Consider the following 18,731-nt stretch of genomic DNA (forward strand, 5'->3'; position numbering starts at 1 on the left):
AGCAGATTGCTTTTCCTGCTTTTTAAGAGTTGAAAAAGCAGAATTTTCAGCTTGGATCCTGCTGCTCTGCATTTTCCTCTCTAATTTAAAATCCATATTAGTATAAAAACCATCCTGTCAAAAGAATGGAAAGCTGGAACTGCCCTGAAACTGCAGGAAGGAATGCTGCCCTCACTCCCAATCCCAGTTACATTCTGTGCAGGGAGTCAGAATTTGACTCTTTTTTTAAAAAAAATAATTTTTAAACGGGAAAAATGCCAAATTATATCCAGCTTGTGGTTCTGCATTTATAATTGGAGGGCCTTTTCATCAAGTATATATTTTATATATACACATAATAAAAATATCTTTCTTTGTGTGTCTGTGTATATATATATATATATACATAAACTTTGTATGCAAATATTGCATATTAACAGCAAATTTGGAGTAATATTGACTTCAGCTGGCTGCAAATGTCCTTCTCTGCATCCTGCTGAAGTTGTGATCTGCCATAACTGTGCATTTCCATGAGGATATTTACAGACTTTATTAACCACTTGTCATTTATGTTGCATATTTGTCATTTCTATATGAAATTATAGACCCACTATTGATATATATTAAGAACTTATATCTTTGTTTAACAAGCCTCTTTGACAAAGAGCTCCAAAATCAGCCTGACAGAGAATTGTGCTGCTTATCCTGTGCTTACATGCAGATTATTTTTATAGAGTATTTTTCTAGTGGCAATTGAAGAAAACAATAATGTATCTCCACACTGATTCTTTTTTATTGTGTTTGTGTCTATCATTTTATAACACACGTAGGTGGAATTAATGAGCTCAGTTAATTACTCAGTTTGGAGCTGCAAGGCTGTAGCTGTTGAGAACTCCAGCTGTGCCCAGAGGTGGCCAGGCAGGTACATGGTGTGCAGGGAAGGAAAGAACCTCGTGCGGTTGCCTGATTATTGTCTTCCCAGCAATCTGGTGTTCCCACAGGAATCTGCAGGCTTATTTGATTAGAGATCCCTGCTCCCAACCCCAACCCAGCTCCCCATTGTGGCTGCAGGGGGGCTCTTTGTGTCTGCCTTCTTTGTGCCTGCCTTTGAATAAAGCCCATCATTGGGGCTGGATGGTGATCCAGCTGTGGGACTCTGAATATGTGGGGTCCTGATGGGTGATCCAGCCATGGGGCTCTGGATGGTGATCCAACTGTGTGATCCAGCCAGAAATCCAGCTGTGAGACCCTGTTTGGTGATCCAGCATATTGGCCTGCATCTGGCAGCATTTAATCTATAGATACTTGGTAAACTCTCTATTTTAAAAATATAAAATAGAGGGACACGTGAAATCTGGAGCTGTTATATTTGTGTTCCCTTTTTGCTGTAAGTACTCCCAGGAAAAAAAAAAACAGGTATTGTAAAATTAAGGGAAATACAGCCTCTGTTCTTGTAGATTTTTTTAAAAAAGGGAGGAATGACGCCATCCATAGGTACTGGGACAAACCTGTGGGGTGCCACAGGGATGCCCCACCATGCTGCATCACCATGCCACCCCACCATGGTGCATCGTCATGCTGCCCTTCTCTTTCCTTGGCCAAGCTGGCTAATTTGGGGGAGGAAAACCCAAGCATTTGGGTGCATGGCTGTTGCGGGGCCATGTGCCCCCAGGTCATGGGGACAGGGGCTGGAGGGGTGACACTGAGAGAAATCAGGGGTTGTGGGGGATTGGATTGAGTTTGAGCTTGGAGAAACAGCAAATATGGTGATGCTACTCCTGCAGGGGTCCCAGGGCACAGGATGGCACCTGCCTGGTCCTGAGCTACGTGCCGGATATGGATAGGGATGGGTGGCCTTGGCTGGGGTGTCCGGGAGTGGGAGAACCTCACCACTTGGCTAGGCTGGCACTAATCCTCCTGGGGCTGGGGACACTGACCCCCTGGTGCCACTGTGGGGTCACACACGTGCTATTAGGGATGTCCAATGTGGGTCAGTAGTGTCCCCGTGGCCCCCCCCACCCCGGACAGTGCTGGCAGCGTGGGCAGGGGAGGCTGTTCTGCCACAGGAGAAATCCCAGCTGTGTGCCAGCCTGGAGTTGTAATTACAGAGGAGGCTGGCACAGAGACCTCCCAACCCCAGTGGGTAGAGGCTGTGCTGGAGGTGCATGGGCTGTGCTGAGGATGCATAGGGAAAAAATCCAGGAGTGTTTGCAGAGTCTGTGATGCAAGAAAGATCAGGTCAAGTTTTCCTCCACCAAGGAATCAGGTTTCCCCTCCTTCCAAGACTCGGGTGCTACAGGAGTGTTGGAGTCTCTGCAATAAAGCTGCCTCTCTTTTTCTTAGGTCCTGTTGTTGCAGCATTCAAGCAAAATAAATAAATAACATTCCCAGCATTTCCTGCAGCACATCGGCTGCTTTGGCGGTTAATGGCTTGGGAGGAGCCGGGAATAAACCCACATGGAGCAGCACAACAGGACCTTGCCCGCTGCCAGGACAAGGAAGCAGCTGCTGCTGAGCCCTTTTGCCTGTGCACTAATGGAGTAAGGAAATAAAACCCTGGGCCAAAGGTTTGATTGGAAACTTTATTTCAAAAAAAAAAAAAAAGAAAACACAAAACAGAAACACCAAAGCCCCCCCAGACACACTCAAATTTCAAACTATTATAATAATGTTGCTGCTTTTTCAGCCAACTGGTAAAAGATTTGTGGTTGCAGACCAACAGCTTAAGGGCATTTCGGTTCTCAAACCTCCAAGTATAAATAATTTTCCCATCAATATCAGAAAATAACTTATTATATATCTTAGCATAAAAACATGAGAATTAACATCCCAAAAATACAATAACATTGTTGGCAAAATGCCTTGATTTTTGCTCTTTAAGGTGTTTAAACCAGGAATTTTAAGTTGCACTTAAGGACAGAAAGTGAAGGGTGTTTTCGGCGAGGGCCGTGAGCACCCCTGGCATGTTAGGCTGGCCTCATCCTGCCACTTTTCCTTCACTTCCACACTCATTCCCACCGCTCTGGTATCACTCTGCTTCAGCCCCACACAACACGTCGCTCCACTGCAGCCAAACCCCCCCCCGACGTCAGTTTTAGCTTTTATTTTTTTTGTTGGGTTTTATTTTTCCTCCCCCTCCCCCGGAATCCCGGTGCCAGGGCAGGGAGTTACTTCCTGAGCAACTGCGAAAGTCTTGCAACACTCCAGTGCAATCGGGATCGGGATGGGCTCTGGCGGTCACCGCTCCGGGAGGTTGATCACCGGCACCCACTGATCCAGGTACCGGCTCTCCCGGCAGAAACACATCAGCTGACTCAGCGCTGGATCCTTCCATTGCGAGGCCTGGGGGTTCTGGAAAGGGAATGGGGGAAGGCTTGGACACGGCAGCAAAAACAGCCTGCGCAGGACAGCAGGGAAAAAAAAAAAAAGCACAGCAGAAAGTCCAGGAGCGTGAATCATCTTAAATTGCTACCGAGGCAAACAAACAAGTCAACCCGGGAAGCATGTGAGGAGTTTTGTAGTTTTGGACTCTGGGGCAGAGGAGGGAAAGGAAAAAAAAAAGAAGGCAAGAAAAGGGGAAGAAAGGGAAAGAAAAAGGGGAAGAAAGAAGGGAATAAAGAGAGGGGAAGGGAGAAAGAAAAAGGGGGGGAAAAGGAAAGAAAAAGGGGGAAAAAAGAAAAGGAAGAAAAAGGAGGCAAAGAAAGAACAAAATAAAAGGAGAGGAGGGGAAAATAAAGGAGAGGGAAGAAGGACCCCGTTGTCCCTGGGTCGTGGGAAGCCCCGCGCAGCCCTGGTGCGGGCGCGGTGAGCCCGCGAGTTCGAGCTCCGGGCACGGCGAGTAGCGGGGGGACCCGACTGTCTGTCGACGCCCGGTCGTGCCCCCCCCGTGCTCACCGTGACGAGCACGCAGTGCAGGTCGGCGGGCGGGTCGGGGCCCGCGGCGGGCAGCAACAGCTGCGCCAGGCGCGCCGGGTTGCTGACGCGCAGGATGTTGATGTCGTTCTCGCAGCAGAAGGCCCGCAGCAGCGTGAAGTGGATCTGCAGCGCCGCGTCCCCCGCCTCCTCCTCCTCGGCCGCCAGCAGGCACAGCACCACGTTATCGGGGTCCCTGAAGGGAAAACGCCGTCACCGAGGGGGACACCGAGCGGAGGGGAACGGGGTTAAGGGGGGGTCACTCACACGTTGAGCAGCTTGGCCGCTTCGTAGACGCCGAGGGTGAGGCTCCGCTGGCTCAGCGCCTTGCTCAGCACCTCCTCCAGCGCGTCCCCCGCCTGCTCCATCCTGCGCCGGGACAAGCGCCCGTCACCGGGGACCCCGCACGGCAGCGATCCCTGCACCTCCCTCCGCCCCCCCCCCCCCGGCCTCACCTCCCGGCGGCGCGGCGCTCCCCGGGCAGCTCCTCCAGAGTCATCACTGGGCCGCGGGGCAGGGACGGGCACGGGCACGGGCACGGGCACACGGGCACGGCGACAGGGACAGGGACAGCCCCAGCCCCAGCCCCAGCCCCGTCCCGGCGTCGCTGCGGCCGCTCCGGCCCCGCCGCCCGTGCCGGACAAAGGCACCCCGCGCGCGGGGCCCCTGCCGCGCCCCGACCAACCCGCGCGGCCGTCATTTGCATATCGCCCTCCTATTGGGTCATGCAAATGAGGCCCCGCCCCTGCGTTGCCGAGCCCGGCCGGGCCTGACCCCGTTCGGCGCCGGGAACCGGGACAGGGAATGGTTTGGGATGGGAGGGACTTGAGACCGACTCATTCCACCCCCCCGCCATGGGCAGGGACACCTTTCACTATCCCAGGTTGCTCCAACTTGGCCTTGGACACTTCCAGGGATCCAGGGGCAGCCACAGCTTCTCTGGGCAACCTGTGCCAGGGACTCACCACCCTCCCAGGGAAAAATTTCTTCCCAATATCCCATCTGGCAGTGGGAAGCCAGTCCCCCTTGTCCTGTCCACCCAGGCCCTGGTCCAAAGTCCCTCTCCAGCTCTCTTAGAGCCCCTTTAGGCAGTGGAAGGGGCTCTAAGGTCTCCCTGGAACCTCCTCTTTTCCAGGTGAACACCCCCAGCTCTCCAGAGCAGAGGGGCTCCAACACCCAGAGCATCTCTGTGGCCTCCTTTGGACTTGCTCCAGCAGTTCCACATCCTTCTGCTATTGTTCCCCAGAGCGGGAAGGCAGCACTGCAGGTGGGATCTCACCTGAGCAGGGCAGAGGCGCAGAATCCTTCCATGGATGGATGCAGTTGTCTGTTTTCCCTGCCTCTATAGGGGTTGCACTCTTGCCATTCCCCTTCCAGTGAATACCAGTGCTGTCAGAACACAACCTCACCAACCTTCAAATCCTCCACACACTGCACTGGGAAACACCCAGTGCAGTCTGTGGCACCAGCAGTGGGGAAAGCAAACAATCCCTTGACGTGGTTTTCACCAGGAATGTGCTCCAGGGATCCCTCAGCACAATGCTACCAGCAGGACTTTGCAGTTCCCGACAGCGCCGGCACAGCTGCACTTCTGCCAAAAGTGAGCTGGGCAGGTGGGAGGGACCCACAGACAGCCTAGATCCCACTTCCACAAGGGGGTAGATTTATACTGGATATTGGGAAGAAATTCTTCCCTGTGAGAGTGGTGAGGCCCTGGCACAGGCTGCCCAGAGAAACTGTGGCTGCCGCATCCCTGGAAGTGTCCAAGGCCAGTTTGGACGGGGCTTGGAGCAACCTGGGCTAGTGGAAGGTGTCCCTGCCCAAACCACTCTGTAGCTCTGTGATCTCGCTCTTGCCAGGCCTTTTGCAGGTTTCCAAGAACTTGGTGTTTCTCTGGGAAGTTGTCTCTGCACCATCTGACCTGTCTCAGCCCGGCAGACCTCCAGGGAGGATGTCTCCTGACAGGCACAGTGTCAAAGCTTTCTCAGCTGTTACCCCTGAAAACCTCCATCCTCCCGTGGCTGATGCCAAAACTGTTTCCCAACCTGGCTGTGAGCTGGCTCAGTCCCACTGGCTCTGGCAGAGCAGGGCTGCAGTTGGGACCCTTTGGGGTTCCTCACAGGGCTTTTGGCAATGTGGGCTTCAAAGCTTTGCTTGTGTCGGTGTTTTACTTTGGCTCCAAAACAGCAGGAGCTGTTTTCCAAAGCAGTGTTTGCAGAAGCACAGCTTTGAGTGTTGTTAAGAGTGATGCAGAACCACCTTCCATGCACCACTTGCAAAATAATTTAATTACCATTTGGAAAACAAGATATTATAGAATCATGGAATCTTTGAACAGTTTAGGTTGGGAGGGACCTTAAAGCCCATCCAGTTCCACTGCTTGTCATGGGAAGGGTCACCTTTCACTATCCCAGGTTGCTCCAAGCCCCATCCAGCCTGGCCTTGGACCCTTCCAGGGATAGGGCATATGAAACTGTTTTTCATAGTGGAATACGGAGTGATTTTAGTAGCCCCTCAGTTGCACTGGCTCCGGTGAGGAAACCTCCCAGGAGTTTGCATGTGCCCCCCAGCTCAGCTCGTGCTGCAACCTTCCTGCCTCTGCAGCCTGATGAGACACAACATGACTTAACAAAGCCCCTGGCATCAGGAGAAAGGGAAAAAAGCCCCTTTTACATCAGGTGGAGGGGTGGCAGATGGCTGAAGCGCAGCAAAACAGGTGGGAGCATTGTGAAGTGACCCTCTGAATTAAGTTCGCTTAATTTGCTCTATCTCTATTAGCAACTGCAGGCTCTGGCTCCGCTGAGAGGGCTCCGACTGTGGCTCACAGGAGGTCCAGCCCTGCAGCCCCATCTGTGCTGGCCCTAGAGCTAAATCTGTCTGAGAGGCATCTGGGAAGCAGCTGAAGCCTCTTTTCTCTCTCCTGGGTGGCGGCAGCTCCCAGACCCGGCAGGCACTGCTCTAAAGTGGCGCTTTCCCTGCAGGTTTCCCGGCTGGGAGCAGTTTTCTGTCCCTCCCTTTGCCCAGAGGAGCAGCAGGGATGCTCGGGAGGTGGGTGAATCCCTCTGCTCTGCTGCAGGGAGAGTCAGTGGCTGTGCTGGGGATGCACTGTGGCTGCTGGGCTGGGGAGCCCGGCATGGAGCCGGACCCGCAGTTGTCCTTCCATCAGCTCCCAGCTGGCAGCTGCTGCTAAACCTTCCTTTCATCGCCTGCCAAAAAGCATTCAGGGCGTTTTGCTCCCCCCCTGCTCTTTAATCCTGACTTTCATAATTCCCCAGGCTGTGCCAGCCATCCCCTCTGTGTTTGGCATTGCAGAGACAGGGAGCCAGGAGCTGTGTCGGGCCCAGCTGGAGGGCTCGGGCTCAGCCAGGGGACTCAGCTCTTTCGCCCCACACTGGCAGACCCTCATCCCAAATGTTTCCTGAGGCTATGAGGTTTGGCTGCTTGTGGTTGGAGGCAGCTTGGTGAGCAGTGGGTTAACACGCAGGGATGTGGGAGATGCCCACAGGAGCCCTCGATGGGAGCTGCCACTGTGGGAGGACATTCTAGGCCAGCTGGAGAGGTGCTTCCTGCACGTCAGAGGATCAAGTTGTTTAATTTAAGTTTTTGGGAATGAAACCAACCATCAAACAGTGTCAGGGAGAGGTGACAAAGCCTCGTCCCTGCCGAAGCAGCCGGCAGCTGGCCAAGCCCCTTCCCGGGGAGCTGCCCACTGGGTGGTCCTGGACCCTGAGCCCCACAGAGCAGTGCTGGGGACCTTTCTCTCCCTTTCAACTTGGCTCTGTGCTGTCTCTGTGTTTGGGTGTCCCTGGTCAGCTCCCTTGGTTCCCCGCCTTGCTTTGTCCTAGTGGAACCTGTGTCCAGCCCCCCTGGCTGCTGTCCATCCTGCTGCTCTGGGAAGGTCCTGCTCTGTCCCTGTGCTGGGACACTCACCTGTGCCTTGTGCAGCCCAGCACCCTGGCCATGCTGCCGTGCCAGGGCCGTGCTTTCTGCCTGAGCGTTCCCATTCCCCTTTGGATCTGCTGGACGAGGGCAGTGAGCGCCTCTGCAAAGCAAACGCCAGCTTGCACATTCCAGGGGCAGCCTCTGCTCCAACAGCCACTGTGTTTTCCCAGCGGCACCAGTCCCGTGTCACCGAGCTGACCCCAGAGCCCCAGCTGGCTGCTGGATCCAGGCACATCCACCTTCTCAGGCCAGGGCATCCCGCTCTGGAGCACTGCAGGAGCAGATTCCCAGGACTCTAACGCTCAGCAAACTTCAGCTTTGCCTCCCTGTGGAGAAGGGAAGAGCCTGGAATTGCCCCAAGACCCGGCTTCCCCAGCACCATCAGTGTAAGCCTCTGGATGGGCACCATGTTCCTGCCAGCACTGGCAGCAAAACAAGGGCAAAAAGACAATTTCCCCCTGTTTTGCTTGGAGTTTCTCCATCCTTGATAGAACTAAAAGCAGGGTTCAGCTGGAGCAATCCCTGCTGGCATTCAGGGTTTGACTTTAGCCAGACCTGGGAGTGCACAGGGCAGCCAGGGAGTCTGGACCCAGTTGGATTTGGCTCCAAAGCCAGGCACTGTGCCAGTGGCTTTCCCAACCTCCCAGGTCACAGGAGTGTGGCCCAGAGCCCAGCTCGGTGGTGCTTCACAGGCAGCATGGAGCAGCGATGGGACTTCTCTGGCAGAGAGCAGCCTGGCCCGAGCTACTTTGCAGCGCTCCTGCAGAATCCTGATCCAGGATTACCTCTCCCAAAGGTGGGAGGGCAGAGGGCTGAGGGTTTAGGGGATCTGGGATGTGTTTATCCCACCAAGTTTGCCAGACTCAGCACATTCCTGCTGTCCTCAGTGCTGCTGAAATATCACTGAAAGGGAGATGGGTCTCACCAGCTACACATGCTGGGGCTCAGCAGCAGGAACCCCACAAGCAGGGCACACAAGTGTGAGCCTGGGAGTGCTTTAATTGATTTAAACTGAAGGAGAGGAGATTTAGATTAGAAAATAGGAAGAAATTCTTGGCTGTGAGGGTGGTAAAACACTGTCACAGCTTGTCCAGTGAAGCTGTGGCTACCCCATCCCTGGAATTGTTCAAGGCCAGGTTGGATGAGGCTTGGAGCAACCTGGGATAATGGTATCCCTGCCCATGGCAGGGGGTGTAATGAGATGAGCTCTAAGGTCTCTTCCAGCCCAAACTATTCCAGGATTCTATGATTCTGTGATTTTATGCTTCACTTATGTCCCACCTCCCTGGGTAGATGCTGGAATATCTTTTCCTTCCTCAGAAAAGCTGGGCAGCCTGTGATGTGCTTCAAGTTCCAGCTCCACTGTCAGCAGCTCCTCATACCTGTGAATTCAGGGTAGCAGAAACCTGTGCTGCTCCCTGAGATGTGTTGCAGAGGGCTGCTCCTGCTCCCAGCAGTGACATTCCCTCTGTCTGCCCCTTCCCACTGCTGTCCCTGGCCCAGGGTGCATCCCTACATCCCTTCTCTCTGGATGAAGAAGGCATTTTTCCCACCTTGTGCACATCCCCCAGCAGGCTGGGCACACGTGGCAACCCCCGGGTGCTGGCGGGAACCATCCCTCTGGCAGCGCCGAGCGAAGTCCGGGATCGGGACAGTCAGACCTGCAGTAAAGAGTAAAGCAAACTTTGTCCCATTTAATGTCAGCGTGGAGCCATAAAACAGCACACGGCTGGCACTGCTGTGAGTGAACCCTCCTGCCCTGAGCACTTGCTCTGCAAAGAATGAGCTTCATCAGCCCCTAGTCCTGCTTCCCACAGGATGCTCCCTGTTCCCAAGCACTTTGCTTTCCCCATGCCTGAAGGAGAGGCTTGGTATGAGCAGAGAGAGGGCTGGACCCTCCTCAAAACCATCCTCCAGCCACACACATGGAAACAGAGAACTAGACTTTCAATTACAGTCACCAGTACTGGTGTTCCCGTGGGTAGCAGGGATCTCAGGGGGGACATTAAATCTTTAACGTGATTTAATTTTGTCTCCTATAAATGCGTGGAATAGGGAGAGTGTTTGGAAAGAAAAAGGGTAGGAGCGAACCCTTGAGTTTGATGGTCATTGCAGTAACAACTGTTGCAGTAGGAGATGATGAAACCAGGGTGTTTATTTTAAAGTAGATTTAAAAATATAAATATCAGTATAAAATATAAAATGCATGAGACCCCACCTGCAGTGCTGCTCTCGGGGTCCTACAGCAACAGAAGGATGTGGAGCTGCTGGAGCGAGCCCAGAGGAGGCCACGGAGATGCTCTGAGGGCTGGAGCCAGGCTGGGAGAGCTGGGGGTGTTCACCTGGAGAAGAGAAGGCTCCAGGGACAACTTAAGAGCCCCTGCCAGTACCTAAAGGGGCTCCCAGAGAGCTGGAGAGGGACTTTGGACAAGTGCCTGGAGGGATAGGACAAGGGAGAATGGCTTCCCGCTGTCAGAGGGCAGGGATAGATGGGATATTGGGAAGGAATTGTTGGCTGCGAGGGTGGTGAGGCCTTGGCACAAGTTGCCCAGAGAAGCTGTGGCTGCCCCTTCCCCCTGGAAGTGTCCCAGTCCGGGCTGGACGGGTTTGGATCATCCCCGTGCGGGTTTGGATCATCCCCGTGCGGGGTTCCGGCGCCCTGCCCGGTCACGGTCCCGGTCCCGGGTGGACGCGGCGCTGTCGCTCCGGCGCCCTCTGGCGCTCAACTGGAGGCATGGCGGGGTCCGCACGGCAGGAAAGAGGCGGGTGCTTTGTGGGGTTTTTGTTTGTTTTTGTTTCTTGTTTGTTTGTTTGTTTTTTAAGTAGTTTTGCAGTAAGGAAAAAAGAGGCAAGGAGCAACATATAGAAACGAATCAGTCCAGCCATTAATCATGAAATCCTGTCATGGTTTGGGTTTGAATGGACCTTAGAAATCATCCAGTTTCACCTGCTGTGCTGGGCAGGGGCATCTTCCACTAGCCCAGGTTGCTCCAAGCCCGTCCAACCTGGCCTGGAAACTTCCAGGGATAGGGAAGCCACAGCTTCTCTGGGCAACCTGTCCTGGGGCCGACAGCAGAGCCTGAACCACCTTTTGGAGGGAATGAAGGCAGTGACTCCAATGGGGTCCCCATGGACACTGAGTCAGCCTGCAGGAGCAGTGGGATTGGGGTCTGTTTGTGACAACTCCCTTACACCTCCATGGGATTGCAGGATGGGAGCCACTCACATCCCAGGGTGTCACTTGGGCTGCAAAACCAGAGAAAAAAGGATGAGAAACCATCCCACACCAGAAGGGATGCAGTGGCTGCAGGAGCAGAGCGAGCAGCGTGGGATGGCATCTCCCTGCCAAATCTCTCCCCCAGCGGCACAGGGAATGGTTGCAGCCCTGGGGTAATGTAAGGCTTCTGTCCCCCAGCCCAGAAGCTCTTTAGGAGCAATTAGAGGGGATGAAATAACTAGAAAAATGCAGCAGCACAAGCTCCAGGGCACCTGCAAGGAGTTGCTTCCTGGCTGGCCTCATGGAGCAGCAATGTTCTGTAGGGCAGGAGCAGCTCCCAGCATCCCCAAACACAGCCATGTCATCAGGGATGTGGGTGACACCACTTCCAACATGCCATGGGGGGATGAGGACCTGCCCTTGCTTCCTGTGGAGCAGCACCTGTCAGGCCAATCCTTTTACATGAACTTGTAACAGGGGTGATTTATTTTTGTTGAGAAAGCATAAATTTATTTTTTAAAATATGCATAATTTTCTAATGAAAATTAGAATTTGTTGGAGCAAGATGATCCTTCAGGTCCCTTCCTGCACAAACCATTGTGCGACTCTAATTCAGTGACCTTGACCACAAATAGGATGAGATATCCACCATGCCACCAGCTGGGGACTGTGCCTCCTGTGGTGCCTTATCAGAGCCGTCAGCCCTGCAGCTCCCTGCTCGTTTGTCTCCTTATCTAGCCCAGCAGCCATAGGGTCCCTGCGGGAGGGATATCAGCACTGGGACAGTCCAAGAGCGACACAAGGCACGCAGTGGAGCACTTCAGGTTAAACCCACAGCATGGGAAGGGGTCAGGAGTCTTACTGCAGGTCCTAGGCTGAGTATCTTTCATTGGTCTGATGTGCTGGCATGTGCCTGCACCTCAAGGGCCAGGTGGGAGCCATGCGGGATGGGTAGGAGCTAGGGGGAATGTGTGGGAGCCAGGCAGGATGGGTGGCCAGATAAAGATTCAATGCCTGGGCAGGAGTTGAGGGCACTCAGGATCTCACACAAACACATCCAGGGCCATTGCACGTTCTCTGGATTTTTTGAGGCCAGTGCCTTCAGGACCCTGTGTGATGGAGAGCCAGACCCTGGATGCTGTGATTTGAACAGCTTCCTCTGCGCTCCTTGTGGCCTCACCAACGTCCCCGACTGAGGTCCAGCCCCTTTGTCCTCTCGCACCATCCACTGGAAGGGTATCTTTGCACCTTAGTATTTCTGGATGTACATCAGCTACAGGCTGAGGAAGAACCCCAGCCCTGCTGCACACCCTGAGGGCACACAGCGAGCCTGCCATGGGTGCACTGCAACTCCCAGGATTTGGGATGCCAGTCCTGCTGGGGTCCCCTTTGGAGGGCAGAGGACTGGGACAGGCCAGAGCAGGCAGAACACCTCCCAAGCCACCAGCTGAGCTGAACGTGCAACAACAGCCCCGGGGCTTGTTTGAGACCTGCAGGTCAGGCAACCCAAGCCTGCTCGTTAGCAGAGAGTTGGGTGCCTGTAATCACCCTAATGAGTAGGTGCCTTGCCCAGCTGCAGCAGAGGCAGTTCTGTGACCTGCTTTCGGCGTGTTTGATCTGGCTGTTCCTGTCCTTCCTTGCCAGGCCCAGCCTGCTGCCACAGCAGCTCCGGTCAAGCACACGTGGTCTGAGGGTTGGCTGATCTCATGTTCTCTGGGGCTCACTGCCAGCACCCAGGGACTTGCTGCCTGTGCCCTGCTCACCTCCTGGGAATACGTGCCTCCTGAGTGACTGACAGCACCAGCAGGAATGGCTGATTGCCCAAATCTGACATCACGCCGGTGGCGGAGGCGGTGTCATCCACGCGCCATAACACACGTAACTGCACAGAGCTGCTGCTCCTGCGCATCCTGCTCTGCCCAGAATCCCATGTAGTTCCTTTAGTTTGGCCCAAGCTTGTTTAAATCAAGCACAGCAGCGTGAATAAAAGCCTCAGCTGAAGGCTGGGGTGCTGGTAATGAGGTCACCTCATGTGCCGCACACCTGCCCTGGGAGAGGGCATCTCCCCTCTCCCAGGGATCCTGCAGAGCTCCTGCTCCTCCTGAAACTCAAACAGGCTGGAGAATCAGGCAGGGAAAGGGGAGCTGGGGGCCCTGCCCCATGTGCAAACAGCCATGGCCAGCTGCTCCTGGGCTGGGCTACTGGCACAGAGAGTTTGACTCAGTTTGGTTTTGTTTCAAATGCATCTGCAAGGACAAGAAAAATCAAGGGTTGGGTCGCATTTGGAAGAGGTCCCTCATGTGAGAAGAAGCAAACGAGCATGGAGTTGGCAGGACAGAGGTCCTGGGATGGGTTGCACTGATCCCTGTTAGACTTCGGTGATGGAGAGAGGGAGAGCTGCAGGACAGATGTGTGGGAGAGCTGGGTTTAGGGTTGCAAGTCTTCTCTATCCCATTAAGCTGTGACTTCCAGGGAACTGGGGTTTGTAACACCCTCAACAAACCACGAGTGAGCCAGCAGGATATAAAGATATATCTATTATATATATATTTGTATTTAGATAGAGATGTATTATGTAGTATAAATATACACTTACATTTCTTTATAATTGTAGTTAAAGATGCATCAAAATGTAGTATATTTAATAATATTCTGCTACAGTAGAAATTTTTTTCTTGATTGCTGCATTTCCTTGTCAGACCAGAAGTGTTGCTGCTTACATGAGTGCCTGGTGGTGGTGGACATGTGTAAGGTTCCTGTGCACACAGGGAAGGCCCGTCCCATGCTCTAGGACAGGTTATCCCAGTGCCACAGGGCTGAGGGTTCTGCTGGTGCAGCAGAGATCTTGGCCAAGCTCTCAGCTCACAGATCTCACTCCTGATCTTTTTTTCTCTCCTGCTGCTGCCAGGTGGGAAACCCTGTCTTCCTTACCTCAACACTACCTTGGCTGTGCCCCAAAATAAACCTGTGCTTGTTCCCTGCTCTGCACTGTGCTCCATAAAACAAAAAGGGCCTTTTTATTTTTGTGGCAGCAGGAGGAGCAGGCAGGCTGAGCCCTGGTGGACAGGGAGCAAGGCAAGCTGGCAGGCCGAGGATGATGAAGGTGTGCTGGCAGAATGAGGAAGAAGCGATGACATGACTCAGAGCGCTCTCTCCTGCTCTCCCTTGGTTCCCCCGTGCGTCCCAGAGGAGCTGCCGGCTCAGCAGCCCAGCCCAGTGCTCCCCTGGCTGATCTCCACACCCTCCAGCCCATCCGCCTCAGAGCTGGGTGCGCAAACAGGACGGGCTGGTTTTCAGCACAGAGGGAACAAGTCAGGCCTGGCTCTGGCAGGGCTTGGAGGCAGCACAGCTCCATTCCCTGCACAGCTCCACCCCAGCACAACTCCATCCCCAGGTGTCTATGTGGCAGTGTCAGTGTGGGCCACATAGACACTTGTACCCCAGGGGTTTTCAGTGCCACACACACTGGTGCTGGTCCAGATTTTGGCTGTGCCTCCATTCAGCATACAGGGCAGTTAGTCATCTTGCTGCAGAGATGGCTGTCACAGGTACCTGGGCTCCTGTGTACATTCCATGTGTGAGGGAGTCCCAGTCATCACCAGCATCCCCAAATTCCCTCTCAGGGTGGCGTGACCCCATGGAACTTGATTCCCTCAGCACCAAAGCCCATGGCTGTGGGTCAGGGTCAGCAGTGAGCCTGGAGCAGGAGGCTGAGCTGCTCCAAGAAAGGCAGTGGAGAAGCACAGGAAACACCTCTCCCAACACTGAACACACAACCAGGGGCTGCCCCGCACTGGGCTGCAATCGCGGTTTAACGTGTTCCCTTTCTTGCCACCCGTAGTGGGATGAACCCAGGCGGCCTGAAATGAAATAACACAAGGGGAAAACACCACATCTTTGCTTTTTTCCAGACAGGCTGGGGCCCTGCTCCAGTTGCCGGTGCATTCCTGCAGGCGCTGTGTCAGCACAGCAGTGGTGAAGGTGGCACGTGGGAGGTGGCAGCAGGCAGAAAGAGGCCATGGTAGAGGCTGCCGGGACAGGAACCCGCCCATGGAAGCAGGAGGCAGCTTTAACTGGCAGGGAGAAACAGCTTTCTGCTCAGTTACCAGCCAGCCCAGCAGGTTTCACCTGGGCATGTCCCAATGTTCCCAGCCTGCTGCACATGGCTAGTGGCTGTTTCATGGAGACACCTTCTATTTTTCATCCCTAATTTCTCCTAGTAATAACCCTGGGAAGAGCTGCCGTGGGTGCTGGAGGTGGCAGCTGAGAGGCTCAGGCAGGAGGGCTCAGTGCCCTCAGGGAGCTGGGCTCAGCAGTGGTGGGTGCTGGGAGGGAGGTTCCCCTCAGTCCTGCAGCGCACAGATCCCAGTGCCCCTGAGCTCTGCTGAGCCTTTTAGGAAGGGGAAACATTTTTTTCTGCTCTTCTCCATCTTTTCAGATTAGGAAGGCAGTAAAGCTTCTGTCCTTCAGGGCTGTTCCCAAGGGCCATGTTTGATTGCTGCAGCCAAGGAGGCTACTGTGTACCCATCCCTGGAAGTGTTCAAGGCCATGTTGGAGCAACCTGGTCTAGTGGACGATGGCCCTGGACATGGCAGATGGTTGAAACAAAGTGAGTTTTGTGTCCCTTCTAGCCCAAACCATTCTGTGATTGTATGACTCCATACCCCATGGTTGGTGTACCTGACCTTCTGTTTTGTGCTGCTGCAGTGCTGGTTTTCCAAACTAAAATACCTCTCACTTTGACTCCTGTAAGGAAGAACACTTGCTCAGCAGGTTGTTTAGGATTCAGGGGAAGAAAGTTCAGGCAGAGCTCAATTAGTCTGCTTTAATTTACATGCCAAGTTTTGTGTCTGCATGATTTGCTTCACTTGTCTGTGCACATTTAAAAGCACAAAGCAGTACTGGGGGTGGTTACTTCTACTGCACGTACTTACTGTAGAAATACAGTTGTTATTCACATGTTTACTGCCATCCTCATGATGAAACTGCTGGGTTTTCTGGCAAATTAAAAAAAAAATGTAGTGCTGTGCTGAAATGAGCAGGATATGTGGGAGGATAAAGCTGTGCAGTGCAAATCGTGTGTCTCCTCGTCATCTCTGACTGCTCCTGCTCATTTGTGCTGTCTTCCTGAGTAGTGATTAATTCTGGGAGTTCTTCTCATAAGGAATCCATGTCTGGATGCAAACTGGACAAGAAGTTGCTAAATTTCTTTGTGATGCACCTGAATTTTTTTTTACTCAGAAGCTGAGGCCATACTTGGCTTTAGTTGGAAGCAAATATTTTCTGTACAAGAAATACCTGTATTTCCTATGGCCTAGAATCATAGAATCATTAAGGTTGGAAAAGACATCAAGTCCAACCTAGGAAAAAATCCATCTCAGAAAAACCCCTCCTTGTCCATACACCATCCATTCTGACAGCAAAGTACCACATGCATCTGGAGAAAACCTGCAAAAAAATTTATGAAGTTAAAAATTAGGAAAATCATATTTTGGGAATAGAGGGAGGACCCAGATGAATGCTTTTCCCTGTGACCCGAACTTGCTGTATTTCCTATTCCTGCTTATTAAGCAGGCAGCTGACAGCTGCTGGCAAAGCTTGGGAATAGCAGAGGAGTGTAGCATGTCCAAAAGCTCTCCGGGCCTCTTTTGGGCAGCAGCCTGGGAGCAGCTCCTGAGGCAGGTTATCTATAGGCCAGCTTTGGCCAAGGATCTCTGCGTGTCCCAGCCACAAATAGCACAGCAAGCTGCTCCTTTGGCCTGTGGAAATGCTGGTTTTACTCCAGTGGGAAAGGAGAACACAAGCGTCTGTCTTGCAGGAGGACAGCAGCAGCCAGCCCAGCTCTCGGTGGCAGCTCCTGGAAGAATTATGTGGATTTTTTAATTACTCCCTCACTGTCCGCTGGTGCCTAATGAGTGCAATCAGTAGCAGCACTAATGAGATGGCTGCCCTGAGACCCATATGTGGGGTTTTGGGGATTTGGAAGATGTAATATAAAAGTATGTCTCTTATTAGGAGCAGAAGTGCTGAGTTAATAGTCCTTGGCTATTTAATTCACAAGCAGTGGTTGTCTGTGGTTCAGATCTTCAGGACTGATTAGGTATTGATGATCATGCATGAATGATTCTCTGGTAGGAAATTTTGCCAACATTTGAAGAGCAGCAAAACCCCAAACCTTGCCATCCATCCTTCCCTTGGCAACTGCAGTATGATCCATGTCCCGATCCAGTGTGGACTGTGATTCCTGCAAGGAAGTTAATTTAAATATTTTAATACCCCCTTTTTAATGTTAGGAATGGAAATGTTGTCTTATGGCCAGAAGTCTCTGAAAGCTGTTAATGATATTCGGTGGACAACACTGTCATTTGGCCTTTTGACCTGTGTGGCTGATTATGGGGCTCTTTAATGCAAACACCGACATGAAGGAATAGAGTGTGACAGTGCGGAGAGGAGCTGGAGCTTCCTACAGGCTCCAGTTCCTGCTTCCTGCCAAAGGGAATGCACAGCTCTGGTGATTGTATTCACTTGATGATTGATTGCCCTGTTTGTATTAAAATATTTGTTTTCACCATAGAACCACAGAGTGGTTTGGCTTGGGAGTGACCTTAAAGTTCATCTCATTCCACCCCCTGCCATGGGCAGAGACACCTTCCGCTATCCCATGTTGCTCCAACCTGGCCTTGGACACTTCCAGGGATCCAGGGGCAGCCACAGCTTCTCTGGGCAACCTGTGCCAGGGACTCACCACCCTCCCAAGGAAGAATTTCTTCCCATATTCCATCTAACCCTGCCCTTTGTCAGTGGGAAGCCATTCCCCCTTGTCCTGTCACTATCTGTCTGTGTTTCACATGTGTTTAATTCAAGGTGTCACCTAAACCTATTGTACCATGTCTGCATTTGAAAAATTTTGGAATACTGAACATACACCAGCTTAGAGTGCAGCACAGGGGAGCTGAACACGCACAGTCCTTTCAAAGCAACAAAAGGGAGAAGCTCTGTCTTCCCTGGGAGTGACAAATCCCAAGCCTCAGAGACAGGCAGCCGAGAAGTCCATTTCCGTGAGCAAATCCCCTCCTTTAAAGCTGCCTGTGCCATCTGGCGAGGAGCACGTCAGGGATCCGAGTGGGAAACATTTGGATTTTATTCATAGAATGTGTGTGATGCAACATGGCCTCCAAGTGCGTGATGGGGCATCAAGGCTTTTCCTGGAAATACCTGCACTGTAAACACCAAGAGTTTTAATTAAGTGTTGCTTGGTGGCATTTGATTCATCACGAAAGCAAAAAGGGTTTGAGAAAACAATGTTTTGAGTTCTTAGGTTGTAATTTGTGGTGGTTGTTAATATCCTAAGAAGGGGGTGAGCTGCTCTGATCTCCCTCTGATCCACCGCAGGAGGGGTTTCCTCAAAGACCTTCCCAAAAAAGAGCTGTGGGATTGCAGGGAAACCTGATGAAGAACAATCCATGCAACCAAAAATAATTTTCAGTTTCTCCTGAAAAAACTAAAGTATGGAGTTTTCCAAAACAGTTTGTTTTGGAGTCTTCAATTTATGAGCAATATGCATTCAAAAACTGAACAAATGTAATTAAATTACTTTATAAAGCAATTATTTCAAGCTTCTTGGAGCAGGATAAGCAAATATTAGAAATATTATCCTTGCTGAGCACAAAGCTAATTTTAT

General features: G+C 52.5%; 1 protein-coding gene and 1 long non-coding RNA gene across 3 annotated transcripts; both read right to left on the reverse strand.

Moving 5' to 3' along the window:
• Positions 1-3,113: 3,113 nt before the first annotated feature.
• Positions 3,114-4,500, reverse strand: GADD45A (growth arrest and DNA damage inducible alpha). 2 transcript variants are annotated; one of them, XM_027891105.1, is made up of 5 exons: positions 4,482-4,500; positions 4,347-4,443; positions 4,159-4,260; positions 3,874-4,087; positions 3,114-3,330 (listed from the first exon to the last, which is right to left on the reverse strand). In XM_027891105.1, exons 2-5 carry the CDS (start codon positions 4,388-4,390, stop codon positions 3,217-3,219), a joined length of 474 nt encoding a protein of 157 aa, XP_027746906.1. In that variant the 5' UTR covers positions 4,391-4,443; positions 4,482-4,500; the 3' UTR covers positions 3,114-3,216. The 2 variants fall into 2 exon arrangements, with proteins under 2 accessions (XP_027746906.1, XP_027746905.1); XM_027891104.1 differs by lacking the exon at positions 4,482-4,500 and having other exon boundaries at positions 4,347-4,471.
• Positions 4,501-15,724: 11,224 nt separating this feature from the next.
• Positions 15,725-18,385, reverse strand: LOC114061082. The gene is made up of 3 exons (XR_003572038.1): positions 17,976-18,385; positions 17,226-17,294; positions 15,725-16,498 (listed from the first exon to the last, which is right to left on the reverse strand). It is a non-coding gene; the product is annotated as an uncharacterized LOC114061082 (long non-coding RNA).
• Positions 18,386-18,731: the final 346 nt, after the last annotated feature.

Source organism: Empidonax traillii, unplaced genomic scaffold, assembly GCF_003031625.1.
Source record: "Empidonax traillii isolate 1590-97213 ecotype Southwest subspecies unplaced genomic scaffold, ASM303162v1 scaffold309:size1915965, whole genome shotgun sequence".
Classification (NCBI taxonomy): Eukaryota; Metazoa; Chordata; class Aves; order Passeriformes; family Tyrannidae; genus Empidonax; species Empidonax traillii.